The 16,610-nt window shown below is 38.9% G+C and overlaps 1 protein-coding gene across 1 annotated transcript in view; it reads right to left on the reverse strand.

The window, feature by feature from the left end:
- The window catches only part of LOC140230956 (dmX-like protein 2), a 123,386-nt gene that overhangs the window by 40,378 nt on the left and 66,398 nt on the right, over window positions 1-16,610 (reverse strand). Inside the window, exons 6-9 of the mRNA XM_072311097.1 lie at window positions 12,938-13,004; window positions 11,691-11,869; window positions 9,101-9,283; window positions 712-866 (exon numbers count right to left, since the gene is read on the reverse strand). Of these exons, the coding sequence (XP_072167198.1) occupies window positions 712-866; window positions 9,101-9,283; window positions 11,691-11,869; window positions 12,938-13,004 (584 nt within the window). The remainder of the gene's footprint in view (window positions 1-711; window positions 867-9,100; window positions 9,284-11,690; window positions 11,870-12,937; window positions 13,005-16,610) is intronic.

Raw genomic sequence — 16,610 nt, forward strand, 5'->3', positions numbered from 1 at the left:
CGTGGTAAAGACATGCAACACACATGAAACACACATGATAATCCGTGTTCCGGCAGTGATTAAAACTTAGGGTTAGACGCGAAAGTTTAGCGGTCTGTCACGGGCAGAGCACGGTCATCGGACGCGCGTTACGCGTTGGTATCAAGGGAAATAGCGTATGTTTAGCGGCTTATCACTGACAAATGGATTTTTCCACGTAGATACACGTGGCTGGACGTGGTTAGCCGTGCTTAGGCAGTGCTTCAGCAGTGGAACAGCCGCCGACGGCCATACCCCGTACAAAATACGGCAAAACCAAAATTGACCAAAAATTACCACTTACGACCACGTCCACCAGATTTTCCTAACTTTTTGTACGTGATTTAGACGTGGAGTACTGTTTGACCGGGGCTTGAGATACCTTTGACCTTTGATGACAAAATAGTCAGGTGTTACAGAAGATGTGCATACGATATGTGTTTGTGTATGTGCATGTGCATGTGTATGTGCGTTTTGTGAGACTAGTCAGTAAGGGTTGTCGAGAGTGGTTTGTGGACCATGGATGGGAGCATCACCAGTGAGGGCGCCATTCTCCCTCTGGGTTTCCGAGAGAATTTCCCTCAAACATTCCCGCGATATGCACATACCGAGTAGTGACAATGTAACAGCTCATCCCGAACTATTCTCATACATTTTGTAGCTTATAACATAGTGCACAGACACTGGGCCTACCTGTGTTGGGGTTGATGGTGGCCGCGATGTGGAAGTGCAGGGGATTTCCCCCGAGGCCGTTCCGGTGCACCTTCCCGTGGTAGTAGCGGTGCAGCTCATGTTCCTTCTTCTGGCTCGGCAGTGGGATGGCGTGCTCCACCTGCTTTCGCTTTTTCCTGGATTTGGGGAGAACGTGATATGGACAGACACAGCTTGAATGATGATACATGATAGCTACGTACAAAACAATGCATGTGGTGCATGAAATTTTGTCTGTTAGTGCTCTAAAAATCAACACAATCTACACATGCCCAACAGATCTGAGAAATAGCTTTTTAAATAAGTTTCTGATCCAGGAAGTTTTCAGGCTCAAAGTGTGCATGTTCAGCCTATGATGGCAGATGATCTTTACACAATTCTTTTCTTTTTATGTCAGCATAAAATAGTGTCGAAGCTTGAATATGACACAGATACATCACAGATATCTGCATGGTATGAGACCAAAAAAAAAAATCAACTAGTCTTAAGGTGTCTTCTCATGCTGCGTTGAATAGAAACATCGTTTGAAAGCAGAAATCAATCTTTACCTCCCCTTTTACATTAATCAGTAAAGAGAAGAAGTTGTGACAGGTGAAAATCACATTATTTCCAAAGTATGGTTTAAACTACATCTGCAATGTAGAAGCTAGTCTGAAACTTGTAGTTTAGGCCATCACTTTATAGTTTTTGGAGAGGGGTTTTTACAGAGCATCATCAGAAAATTCTGACAGTTTCTATTTGTATTTCACAGAAAACAAGGTGAGAACAAAAGAAGTAGGACAACATGAAAAAAAACCACATGGTTCAGTTCTTTTTACAACCAGTTTGATGTCTCTGTTTACATTTTAATAGGCAAAGAAAAAAGGTTTCACTCTACGGTTAGAATTACATGTACCGGCTAACCCATGGCACAAATTGAAGCCTGGTATTAAAGAGCATTTGCTTCAATGCTGGCTTGGATGTAACATAAGTAATAATTACTCTGTTATTAGTAAGTGATACTGTTTGGACAATCAGGTAAAAGTTGTCAAAGGGGAGAGGGGTGTGGAATGAAAAAGAATTACTTGGGGTTAATATGAGGTATAAAATATCTTCAGTAATAAAGTCATGTCTTCTAAAGTGGAACGTGATATTCGGTTGGTAATGCAATACTCAGTTTAGACCAGGACATGGTGTCACTCTTTACACAAATGACAATTGATCATTCTGACTTACTGATGCCAACTGCAACTGAATTGCTACCTGTACTTTTCAGCAGACTCACTATAATCACTTGTAACTTTTGACTCACATATACCCTTAGACCTTTAGAAATGTGATGTCTTTGAGTGAGAAGGGTATCCAATTAACGGACTATGCTCTTCAGACATACAGTGATTTACAGTATAAGGAAACATTGAACCAGATAATGGCAAGCTGTGGAGTAATGAGCCCACACTAGACTAGCCTCCCATACAAGTAAAGTACGAATGCATCAGTCACCTCGAAGTGCATGCTTCAACCCACAATACAATTTTTGCTTGCGAGCATTCAGTCAACTCTGCACGAACACAGTTTAGGAACCAAGATTCTGCATCTGCATAATAATGGCATGCTTCAGGCCTTCACAGCATTGATATTTCAATCATCACTTTTACCTCCCAGCACCACTGGGCAAACATCTATACACTCATCAGCAAAAATATCAAATATTGAATATATGATCCTCATCCCTGAGCTGATCAAAACAATATAAGAAAACAAATACATTTACTAGTTCTCCTAATAACATTAAGAGCTAATCAAAAAAAAAAAAATTGAAGAAAAATTAATAGTTCAATAATGATTTCAGAGTAACCTTCTTCACAACGCTTCATTAAGCCTGTCATGTGAGTTGCAAATTGAGCAAATTCCCACACACATGCATAAAGTTATACCAAATGTGCAGGTCAACAAAAAAAAGAAAAAGAAAAGAAAAATAAGATTTTGTGCAATTCAGTAGAATCCTTGCAAAACATACAGTAGTTCAAAGGGTCAGGTGCTGAAAACATAATTGCATACTATGACTAATTCTGTAAAACTGAGAGATTAAGCCATTATTTTCTGCACATTCAAACTTAACTTATTTGAGTGTTTTGAATGCATTTTCAAGTTGTCTTGCTTTATTAAAACCCGATAATGAAGCATACATTATAAACATTTTCAATATTCTTTTCTCTTTTTTTTTTGGGGGGGGGAGGGGGCATCGAGATATTAAAAGCATATGAGGAAGGCAGAGTTAATTTTGTATCTCTCCAGATCAGTGCACTTTATAACTGAATCACTAGCCACACATTGCCTCATAGAGATCAGTGTCACACGTTTTTGAAAGGAAGCTTTGAGTGCCCACTGAAAGTGTCAGGACAAAGTCTTGCGGAGATCTTTCAAGGTGGCAGATAAATGTGCATTGTAGGATAGATTGTCTCTCAGCATGCATGACAATGGCATACACTGAAGATCGAAGAAGGAAGAAATCTCGACAGTCCAGGAATCAGTCATAAATACTACTAGAGTTAAAAGGAAATATACCACAAAGGTAACTTGAGGGTTTGCAAAAAAAAAGGAAAAAAAAAAAAGAAAAGAAAAGAGAGAGAGAGAAAAAACAAACAAACCTGTAGATACCCAGTGTAAAGAGTTATATTTTGTTGTGGTGGGGGGGGGGGGAAGCTGATTATGAACAAAAAAAGGGGGAGATGTCAAGAGGACATGGTACTGGTTCGTTGATCCTCTATCTTTTTTTTTTGGGGGGGGGGTGTACCTTTTTTGGTGATGTAGCATAGTTGGACATTGCATTAAATGAGCTGGATTAAAAAAAACAAAAAACACACGCACACACTTCAGTGTAGTTTAAATCTGTTGCATCACAATGAAATATTTCTGTGGGACATCCTTTAATATCACATTAATGGATAATGCAGAAGAAGAAAAAACAAACAAACAAACCCAAAACAATATTTAACCTATTAAAATAAGAGTCCCTCAAACTTCATCCTTCTCCAGTTCTGCAATGATTAAACATCAGGTAGTCAGATACACAAATGACCAGCAGTAGAAAGTAATAATGGTCAAACTCTAATACCAAATGCTGACATGCATAATAGCATCCCATAATGCAATATATGCTAAAATTTCATTCACATTTACACTAATAAACTTCATGCAAGCATGTCACAGCTCATGAACTGAATGTGCTTAAAACACACTTCACTACAGATTATGAGTGCAACCATCTGACTCAGCAATATTTTTTAAAGTACACACAGAAAAGTTTGTTTTGTAGCTTATAAACACTTGGATAACATGTATTATGATCATGAATCAGCATGTGTGAAGCTCTTATCAATTTTTTTTAAAATGACAATTTGCCTGGTACCAGTATTTATTGCAACACATGAGACTTTGTTCGGTACAGGATATCAATTGTGGTTGAAGGCATTTACACAAAACCAATCAAAATAAGAACAACTTAAAGGAATTCCATTTGACTGCTGAAAGCACATGGTGTTCAGTGGCTGTCTCCACAGAAAAATATTTGGGTGATGCAGTGACAACATTATCTACAGACAGCTTCTAAATTTGCTTCATGCATGAAATGCCACCAATTATTTGCAATTTTTCACAAGAACCATCTTCTCCTACTATAATATCACTCTACTTAAAACTAATCACGGACGTAATGTCCTGATACATTTTCCACAATTGGAGTTCATTTCTTCAGAAAGCACGAACACATACACTTGTGGTCCTTTTATTTACAAAAATATCTGAGGAGCTTGAGATATGGACATTGCAGTCATAAAGCTGTAATGACCATGACCATGTTAAATGATTTATGCACTCAGGCAGGAGCCTGTATCACTATTCACTTTTTTCTTGTTGTTGATATTGTCTAGCCTTAGCCCAAGGTTTCATTACTCTGCTGCTCCAGTTTTGCTGAATACAGCTTGTTCTCTGGACAGGTACATGTAATACCCCTTGCAGGATTCCTACTATTGAGACATTCAATTGTGATTGAGAGCCACAAAACAAATGCGGCCCACACTTCACACTACCATAGTGTTAGAGGCATTACATGCATGGCATATCAAAAGTTATGCAGGGTGCATGCCACTGGAACAAATAGAAAAAAAAAAACCTATGAAGAAAGTACAAAATAACTGGTCAGTGAATCTCTGAAACAGTGGAAAAAGGGCTTGACTATGCAAGCAAGGATCAAAGAAGTAAACATGCAGCAAACCTGGCCAGACTTTGTCAGCCATACATAATCCCTGACAATATTAGTGCACATGATGGGAAAAAAAAACATAACAAAACACAACATTCCAGTGCTCCTTTACAGCTTGCAAAGGTTCTAAGTAAAAAAAGATGACAACAAAGAACAAAGAATGATAAAAAGAAATGACTGAAGAAGTAGAATAAAAGAATTCCATATAGCAGTTTAACTGACAAATGGCAGCTTATCTGGAAAAGGAAAAATCCTGATACAATCATACAATATCCAAGCCTAAAAACAAAATCAAACAAAGATGAAGAAAAAAAAAGTTTGTACTAGAATTGGCATTCTTGTGATACCTAGACTGCATTCACTTTCACATACTTCACAGAAAAACAGACGGAAATAAAACTTTTGTCACAGTGAAGAAAAATTCAAGAAGAACCAAAATCAGTAATTTCAAAGAACAATGCAGCCTGCAACTTGCTCCTATGTGTACATGGCATTCGCCAGAAATACAGCTCTACGTAATAATGTAAAAACACAAACAACCGAAACAAAAACAAAAAAACAGGTAAACAGCAAAAGGAAGATCTTGTTGTGTGGCGGGCATATGGTTGTAAGTTTGAATTATGAGCCAAACACAAACTCATAATTGATGATTATTCTCCACTGGAATTGTTTGCAACAAAATAAGATATCACTGCAAAACTGAGAATGTAATCAAATGATTACTAAGTAAGAAACTAAAAAAGAAACTACAAATTACTGCAAACATTCTACTGCCATCTGCTGGATGAAACATTGAAAATTTGGTTAGTGTCAGCAGTAATTAATGCAAAACCTAAATGTGGACCTAATCTTATGGTGAAAAAAATATCTACATGAATTGTACAGATAATTAACAAAAAAAAAACAACAACAACCAAAGAATCAGTTTTTAAGATAGGAATAAAAGAAAATAGCAAGATAAATGAAGTCATTTTCAGTCTTTAAGATTCAGTGATTTACCAAGAGACCTACACTTGTATGTCAAGCCATTACCATGCTGTTGCTATAGCTACAAAAGACATACCATCATTCTCACAAAACTCAATGAGAAAATAATTTCCCAAATGACATGCCATTCACAAATGCTGAAAATTTCCAAACCAGGCACATCTGCTCTGTAGATTACATCACTGAGAGGTTCAAGGTACCTCTAAAACAGGCTAGCTCTCATCTCATCACATTCATTTGATTGCTTGTTGATGTTTTGTCATTGGCAACATATCTAAACTTTTTCCCCATGTGTAGAAAGACAAACACACACACAAATACCCACACGTAAACTTCCATGTATTACGCATTCATGTGAGATTTAACATGCTTTCAATCTTAAAATTACCTACATCGCAAAAATTTATCTAAACTCTATTTTTCTTTAAATTAGTTTGGTAAGTGAAACAAAAATCAAAGAGTTTGGTTAGAAACATATGAACGTTTATACGAACGTTATGTTCAGCATGTTCGTTCTGATACATTCAACACTGTTTTCTAGATGTAAAGAAGGATTTAAAAAAAAATCAGTGGTGCACTGCAAAGTTCCAAGTAAGTGATAAGAAAGCAGTGATATATTAGATGTATTGGGGGGTAAAAAATGGAGAAAACAAAAGCCAGAAAGTAGAGAGTAAACCCTCTTCCAAAAATGAAAAGTCTGAGCAAGCAGCACTACTCCCACCAAAGACCTCAACAACCCTGGATCAATTTCCTGATAGACCCACTAGACACATTTCAATCTCTTCCAGTCAAGGACTTACTCATGGCTGGTCAATGATGAAGCTGTGTGGAAATCAACCTCATCCTCGTCACTCCTGTTTAGAGTGGAAAATTAATCGGCATCCCACAAAAAACATCAACATACACATATGAAACATTTGACTACACAGCCTCTCTGCACGTAAAAGAAAGAAACTAGAAATGTCGCTTTGGCGACTGGTATGCCTCCGCCATAATGCATGATTTTCCCAATAGGTCTAGATAGTACATGTGGACACTGTGTGATTACATTTTCACAAAATTGGCAAAATATTGGAATGACAAGTTTGTCACAAATGTGTTGAATGTTCACCTTCCTTGACGTAGGTTTAATTGGATGAATAAGAGAGCATGTATCTAGGGATTTAAGGACTTTAACTTGACTTTGACCCATTCATACATTTAGGCATTGAGTAATTTTCAAGGTACAGGTGTGGAGAAAAAGTGCAATTTCTGAATTGAATAGTAAATTGTTACCATTTTCATCTGGCCCTTGACCCTAAAATTCATAAGATAATTACTTTCATGCAGGTAGAACATGCATGATATGTACTAAGTTTCAAGGTAACTTGAGCCACTTCCGAGATATGGAGGAAAAAGTTAGTTCAGCACTTTCACTTGATCTTTGACCTTTTGACCTTTGAGGCAAAAAGAGAAAAAAAAACTTTCCAGAGAATTTCTATTAGGTTACACACGCATACACCAAGTGTAAAAAAATAACCCTGCTGGCGTTGCATAAATATGAGGGTAATAGTAAAATTTTGAAGTCTTGCACTTGACCTTTGACCCCTGACCTTTGACCCCATGAACCCTACATTCTCTAGATAATCACTTCCAGTCAGTACATGTATATACTATGTTCCATGAAGATACCTTGAACAATTTTCCAAGGTATGGAGAAAAAAAAAGAAGTTTTAATATTTTAACTTGACCTTTTGACCTTTTGACCTTTGACCTTTGACCTCATGACCCAAACTTTCACCAGAGAATCTTAATTGGGTAATACATGTATACACTAAGTTTCAAGAAAATATCTTCAGGCATTCAATATATATGGTGGAAATAGTGAAATTTTATGTATTTGACCCTGACCTTTTGACCTTTGACCTTTGACCTCATGACCCAAACTTTCACCAGAGAATCTTAATTGGGTAATACATGTATACACTAAGTTTCAAGAAAATATCTTCAGGCATTCAATAGATATGTTGGAAATAGTGAAATTTTATGTATTTGACCTTGACCTTTTTACCTTTGACCTTGAGCATGTGCACCCAAAAGTTGATAGGCACAACTTCACCCCCTAATACACATACATGCCAAGTTTCATTAGGATACCTCAACAGGTTTCGATAGTTACCTTGTCCACAAAATTCATTACGGACGGACGGAAGGACGGACGGACGGACGGACGGACGGAAGGACGGACGGACGGACGGACAACCTGAAAACATAATGCCTCCGGCACCACTTCGTGGCGGAGGCATAAAAAAAAATGGAAGAAGAATGGAAGAACAGTCATAGCTTGATTGCTGACTCCATCACTGACTGCGAAAAAACAGTTGTATACTATGAGACTTTATTCACATGATTTGCATCAAGCTTCAGTAGCACTGAAATTACTCTTACAAGGTGAGCATTACTGATGATTTTTCTGAAAACTATCTCACATTCACTGAACAAGAACTTTAGAAAAAATAATGAATGCTTGCTTGCTGTACACGCTGTAATTCATCTGATATTGTGATGTACAACATTAACTTATGAGAGCACTTTTCACACACACACACAAACATACACACACACACACACACACACACACACAAATGTGGTGAATGTTTATGATAAATAGAGTGTAGAAGTAACAACACCTCATAAGAATCTCTTCCTATATCTTGCCTTTGGATTTATCAACATGTTCTGACGTTAGGCGTTTTTTTTTTTTTTTGAGTAATGTAATGGTGAGACTCAGCATTCATTTATCAACATGTTCAGACGCTAGGTGTTTTGTTTGAGTAATGTAATGGTGAGACTCAGCATTCATTTGTCAAATCTGTAAAGAGACTTCAGGTTTACAAAGTCATCTTTAACATCTGAACTTAACCAATGTGACCTATAGTATAAAGAGATATTTCCACTAAGGTGTGGCTGAAAAAAAAAGAAGAAAAAGATTGAACAAATTTACAGATCACCAAATGGGTTATTCCACTCCTCTCCCACACCCAGGTTTGAGGTTATGACTATTCTTGAATGCACAGGAGTGCTCCTACCATGCCCTTTCCCCTACCCCTCCGCCCTCCTCCAACAGAATGGATCAGCACACTAACTTTGCACCCCTTGTACCTGGGTTTGATGCTGAGGCTGAACTGGGGTCTCTTGCTGGAGGCATGCTCCTTGGAGTTCTCCACATGCTGGCTGTACTTGGAGGAGCCCTTGGATGCGGTGGTGTCCGGTAGGAGCGTCTCGCACCACAGTCGACAGATGTTGTCTCGACATGATGTGACCAGGACGTTGGCCACAGCTCCACTGAGAGGGGATGAAACAAAGGGATAAAATTCCAATTAAAATGGGAATTAAATCTAATTCATTGTAGCACCACACACTCTCGATGAGGGCCATCTGATAAAGGACTTATCATATCACAGTGATAATAACTACTGCAAAACCAGAAATTTAATCTGTGCGCATGAAACTTGCAAAATTTGCAATGAGCCAAGATTTGCGATAGCAAAAAGTGTGAGAAATTGTTTGTCTAGACAATGCAAAACATGTGAGTGGCACTTTGTGAAAGTTTCATGCTGCAAAAAAGGCTGCTGGCTCCTATTCACAAAAGGCTCGTGCTACAAATATTTCCTGTTTTACAGTGTAGCAACAATGAAATTGGCAATTGGCAGATTATTTAAACTTGCTTTGCTCTCAACATTGCTGAATAATGGTAAGCTGCTACTTTACATGGTTATTGTTGATTTCTATGCTACAGGGTCAAGGACACCACCTCCAATCCAGTGATGGCCCATACAGCACATGGAGGACAATATTCCTTAATCTAACCCATTGAGAACTGACTGATTTTGCTGCAACACGCATTTCCCATAGACATCTGCCCAAGTATACTTGGGACTTGTCTTCAATGGGTTAATATGTGAAAGTACCCTCTACCCGACAGATACAACTTGGTTTCCTTTAATAGCCATGGCTCTAGGGGGGGGGGGGGGGGGGGGGTATTCAACTCAAGTGAATGACCACACATTTGAATCTGTATTTGTTCCCAAAGGGACAGGGTTCCACATGTTCTGTTGACAAATGTACAGCACCTAAAGTGTTTGTGCTCCATATAAAAGGATGGGGTGCTTCTCATGCACTCCTGACATAAATGGATGATAACGTGTACTGTCACATTCATCAAACTTTCTGAAACACCATGACAAAGGGTTGAATGGAATACAGTCCATTTTTGTGTGTGTGTGTGTGCAGTAAACACATACATGACCTCTGACATACATGTAGGTATGACGCTCTACAGGACACTTCTGAGGCTAATACTTTCAAATTCTTTCTCTCAGCAGAAATACACAAATAAAAAGATTAAAATAAAAACAAAACAGCAAAGGTAAATATCATCTAACTTCATCATGTCCACCCAAAAATATTGACAAGAAAAAATTGTGCTTGCAATCAGGCCTCAAGAAACCATTTCATATTCATCACTATCAATGACCATGGCTATCCAAAAATACAACCCTTCAAAGTCTCGTCTATTTGTAGACGGTCATCGTCAAGCTCCCGATAATGATCAGTTGCATATATCGGTTGACCGAGCCGCAAAGATCTTTATCACTGGCATTTTCATCATATTTCCATCTTTCATCCGGCATACTTCATCGAGGCACGGTGCAGGCACTAGCGTGTGAGCTCCTTCGCTCCTCCCCCCCCCCCCCCAACAGGATGAATTCTGACAGGATGCTTTCACTCTCAAACAACTTGCCACGGCACATCCTCCGATGGAGGGGACACGGAAGCATGCCTCCACCAGGAAACAATCATTAGCTATATGTGCCTTGAAGATTGCCTGATGAATGATCTGCAGCACACAGCTTCATCTAATCCACCTTGTGCATTCAATGTCTGTAATCGACTTGTATTACTTTTACTTTGAGGGGAAATATGATGTATATACTGACAGATGCCTAAATATATCCATATATCTATATCTATTCATTAAATTATCCATCCCTCTATAGCTCCTTATCGCTCTCCCTGTCATTATCTCTCGATATTTATATATACTTTTAATAGATACATAGATATATGGATAGACAGGCACTACATCACAACATACGATGTATTTATCCATATATAGAGAGAGATTGGTAGATAGATAGGTATAGATAGATCAGATAGACAGATAGACAGACAGACAGATAGATAGATAGATAGATAGATAGATAGATAGATAACCAGAAAGAGAGAAAGATGGATAGATAAGGTGGTAGATGCTTCCATGTTGGTCCGATGCTATCTTCATACTAGAATAGCTGACCTTGGATAATGTAAGTGTATGAACGGCACTATCTTAGTTGAAAGTTTTATATTCTCACTTCAGCTGATAACCGCAGGCAAATAAAAAACCACTCTCGTTGAGAAAGATTCATTCACCCCACACTGTAACATACTACATGTTTTCCTTTTGCTTGTTGCTACCTTGGATAGAACTGTGACTTCTGCACAAGTGTAATGTAAATTTCATTTCAAGAGGACTTCTCACAATGAAATCCTGAGATGTACATTACAATGAAAATCAAATTTCCTGGCAATGAATCCCCTATCCTCCTCCCCCCCCTCCCCCCCTCCCCCCCTCCCCCCCTCCCCCCCTCCCCCCCCCTCCCCCCCCCCCCCCCCCCCCCGGCAATCGACTTGGCCATTCTTGTCTCACCTTAGCATGTACTTGCTGGTCTTCCTCCAGGAGAAGCCAGTGACCGCCCTCGGGTGGGCGATGTAGATGAAGCTGTAGCTCTCGGTCTTGTTACTGTCCTGCTGGGTCCCCTTGTCCTGCGGGCCCAGGCCCAGGTTGGGGTGCCGGTTCTGGTACCAAATCTTCACCAGCCTATCAGCCTGATGTGACAGGGGATCAACCAACATGATTTCAATTCAAGATTTTCACAGCATCTCTCATATAATAGCATGTGTGAGAACTGCTATATGTAACAATGGCATTTGTGTATATACATATATATATATATATATATATATATATATATATATATATATATATATATATATATATATATATATATATATATATATATATGTTTATGTATAGAGTAGATAATTCATTCAAATATAGAAGTAATTTGTTATGATACTATCACACAATCTATAGGAAAATGAAGATTTTATATGGGGACCAGTGGTGATGAGTCACATGGCATTTATTAGAGTGACAGTATAATCAAAATACAAGGTGTGTGAAGGAGTGCCATACCATAAAACTTGACTTATATGACATTGATCAATGAAAATGCTGAATGAATATTGACAAGGTTTTTGGTGACTGTATCGATCATTCATACATACGTATCAAGCTGGAACAATGAGGAGATCTTCATATCACAGTACATAGAACTTACACGATACTTACACTTACACGATACATTTGCATGTTTCCTGTTTATTGTCATATTTCTACTCTGAGTCACGAGATCAGGAGTTTTATGAATATTCATGAAATCTCTTGCCAATCCCGTGACACTTGGCAGCAGCATGAGCAGTTTCACAATGTCTTGGGGAACTTCTGAAATATCAAAGGCATAATTTACCATTTGTAGATGAAACAAAAACCCAGCATTAGTGCTTTAAAAATAGTTCTGAAATGCGAGTTGGGATAGAAACAACCACTGAGTAATGTTAAGTATTGTTAAAGATACAAAATGTGAACAATAGTTAAGATAAAAATGTTTCCAGACTAAACCACCTACAGTAACGGTTTATTGAGAAAAATACAGATATCTCCTCGTTATTTTAGGCTTTATTAAAAAAAAAAAAAAATTATATGACAGGATGTTTTGTGACACAACAGACCTACACATATGCATTAAATGTCATATCTTGAAAATTTTTCAAATCACTGTTCCCAAAGGGAAACTGGACTTTTACAGGGACTCAACTTTCAATACGACCTACCTTGCCCGCTGATGCAAAGAACTGGCCATCTGAGGAAAATTTGAGGTGGTAAATAGCTGTAGCAGTCCTGAAAAAAGATGCAGACACAAGAATGTATAAAAGCATAATTTCTTGAAGTATGAAGATAATTTGGAACATCATGCCAAAAGCAAACCACAAATTTTACTCCCTTTCATGACTAATGAAAAGATGATATCAGAACACAAATGTGCCTACAAAATTAATGCAAGCAGTCAGATTATAACAAAAGATATAAGCGATCGATATTTTATACTGTAAATGACCACTTACCAGTAAACGGTAACTTACTGGTTCTTTGGGAAGTTGAAAGAAACACAAAGTCAATCTAGTGCCACAATAGCTATGGTCCATTAGATGGTAAGAGCTCAAATAGACTTGCTTATGCTGTCATGATTTTGTTTCAGGTTTGATAGACACATGATCAAACACAAACGGGAAAGGTGTGTGGCCACATTCTCTGGAAACATATTTTCCCTCAACTAATTTTCACTCACTATAACAGTACTTTAAGCATTGTGGGACTGAAATATAATCTTCTATATCCTACTATGGCTGAAAAGAGATATCAATATGCCACATTTTCATGCATGTTTTCCTACTGCTGTTGTTTTATTTTCCCCTCTTTATTTCTCTATCTCCCTCTGTTCCTCATTCACTTGACTATAGGATCAAGTACTTTGTCACACTTTCCTTTCTTTATTACCTCTTACTCTTTGTTTTTGCCAGCATTGTTTTGTTTGTTTGTTTGGTGTGTTTGTATGTGTGTGTGCAAACTAACTAAAAAGTTGTGAATGGATTTGGATGAAACTTGCACGAAAAGCTGATAATGACACAAGGAACAGATAACTAAATTTTGGTAGTGATCCAGGAATTTTTATGAATTTTTAAAGGATATTTGAAGTCTTTTGATGGAAAGGGTCAATGAACTTGGGACTTAAAGATGCGCATAGTTGAGGTTTGCATATGTGCTCTGAAGCGCGTGCTTTGCTCAGGCAAGGCGCTGCACAGCTGGAAGCTGATGACATAAACGAAAGGCTCCTACAATGTATTTGACGAAATTGGGCATCATTTTCAGCATGCATACATGTATGGGTGGAAATCACTGATCTCTATGGAAGAACAAGATCAAGTGGTGGAAATGAGCTGCTTGACGGAGGTCTGCACTCTCAGAGTGCTTCTCTAGTTTTACGTCTGCTGCTCTATCCCCCCCCCACCCTTCACTCTGTCCCTCCTGTCTGTGACCACCTGTTATTTTGCTTTCATCCTTCTCTCTCATTCTTCCATTTAATTTTCCTTTTATCACTTTAGAGATTTCTACCCTATTGAGCACCTCTAATTCCTTTTCTCTCCTTCTCTGAATCGACCAATCTAACTCCCCATCCATCTGTCTATCAATCAATCATTCTATCTGTCTATCTGTTTACTTATCACACTACCTCTATCTATTTAGAGCTCCCCCTCTCCACCACAGATCGCCAAAATCTCACCAATCACACCTTCTCCATCTCTCCGCACTTCATCCAAGAGGGGAAGAAAAAAACAAAACAAAACATAAGCAAACAAAACAGAAGAGCCCCTTTGGCCCTTCTCAATCCTCCTCCTGCGCTGCTCCCGATGAACCCTGGCATTTTGATCTGGCTAGACGCGCTACTCTCATTTGCAAGTCTCGATTCATCACCGAACCGATTCAATGTTACTCCGGCCAAGACTGCAGTTGGTATCTCAAAGGTTCCAAGGACAAGTAATAGAAGATGTGTGTCACTGCCCTCGAGCACACACATGCAAACACTCCTTCCTGCATGTTCATGAAATTTCCTCTCTAATACAAAACTCTACTTCAACTTGCCTCACAAGGTTTAACTGATCCCCCCCCCCCCCCCCGTCAATATCAACAACATCATAGTTCAGAGATACTGATTTCCAGCGATGTGTACACATAGATATACACAGGAGGAAGATCAGTTTACACATTAAAACATTATTTCTGAGTCAACTCATGCACATTTGTTACTGTTCACATCAGCTACAGTGTATATAGAGTAGTCCCACAGCTTTAAAAATATGTGGGTTAGAAGATATCCTTGCATATTATACATCATTTGGGTGCATTAAACAGTCAACATTTCTGGAACAAATGGCGGAGGGGGATGTAACATTAGTTTATCTTTTCCAATTTTTACTTCACATCCTTACTAGCTCAAATTATGACAGAAAATATTTCAGAGTAATTGGATCTGAAGTTCTATGGACATCTACAATCTCTCTGCAGCAGCCATTATTTTGCATAGATGAAATTGAATTAACCTTTCAGTGAGAAATACGATAAAATGGCAAGTTCCATCCATCTCCTACATCAGAGACGATGGAAAACACCAGGACAGAAGCCAGAAGGAAGCTGTGAAAGCTTACTGACTCCACGTCCGACCCTTAAAGACCTAATAAAATGGTTTAGGCATTTTTTTCTCAATGATGTAATAATATTAAATGTTAAATTCTAAGTAATTCTATGGTTGTGCGGGGTTTTTTACTGTTCTGAATTTTGTTCTATATTTGTTAACATACTGGATGCAATTTCCTCGGTTTTGGAAAACTTGCTATACTTTCACCGCATGCGGCGCACTATAACTTCTAAATTGTGATGACGTCTAAGAACGGAGTCGTTCACGACCAGTCTAGCCGTAGCCAGCGAGCTGGCAAGGCTATGCTAGCGCAGCGCAGCGACAGCCGGCGCGCGGCCGGCGCGGCGGCTGCACTGGCTAGCGCTGGCGGGGGAGCGAGCTAGCGAGCGCATAGCAGGTGCTGCGCTGCACTATTGTCATTGGCTAAGCCTTTAGACAAAAGAATATTTAATGAACTGTATCGGATTTAATACTGCCAATAATACATGCAACTGTGGTACGCTTGGATATCCATTATTTTCGGCAAACTCGTGAAATAGGCCCCACCACTGCGTGTCTGTAGGGTTGGACCTACTACTAATCGACCGCCTAATGTTTATTTGCTTGATAAGAATATTTAACACTGAAATTCACGTAAGAAACTTGACCTACGTGATTGAGAAAATCCAGCTCTATCAAATGCCGTTGTTCCCTTTTCGATTCGAAGTTTCAGTGCAAAAATATCGCCGACGAACTTGCGTGGCCTCGTTTCAGCTCCCCGCGGTAAATCGCGTTTTTAGGATCGACCGCTGATTTTGCATTGACAATGCACGTAAACCGAGTTGTATTGAACACCGTGTTGTACGAAGCTTTTTAGAAGCCTTTTAGAAACTTCCATAGACATTACATTGTGCTGTCATTACGATTCGGTGAAAATATTCATTCGAAATTTTGTCCTTGATTAAAACCATTAATGAACAGTGAATTATCGCGTTTTCCCACACCATCCTAATCTACATTCAAAGCCAATCCATTTTTATGTGCTTTGCGCGCAGAAAAGTGCGTACTAAATGTTCAGTGCGCGAATTATACGCGGTCGGTTTCAATAAGGGTGGTCGATATGTAGTAGGGCTACTATACTAATAGTAATACTACGGCGACTCGCCTGTTTCAGCCCCACCGTGTGGCGTTCATCTCGGTAGGTAAGCACGGCGGTGGGGCTGCCTTCCACAGTGAATACTCGTGAATGCGGCGAAAATGACTTCATAATATAG

The sequence above is a fragment of the Diadema setosum genome, chromosome 7 (genome assembly GCF_964275005.1).
Source record: "Diadema setosum chromosome 7, eeDiaSeto1, whole genome shotgun sequence".
NCBI lineage: Eukaryota > Metazoa > Echinodermata > Echinoidea > Diadematoida > Diadematidae > Diadema > Diadema setosum.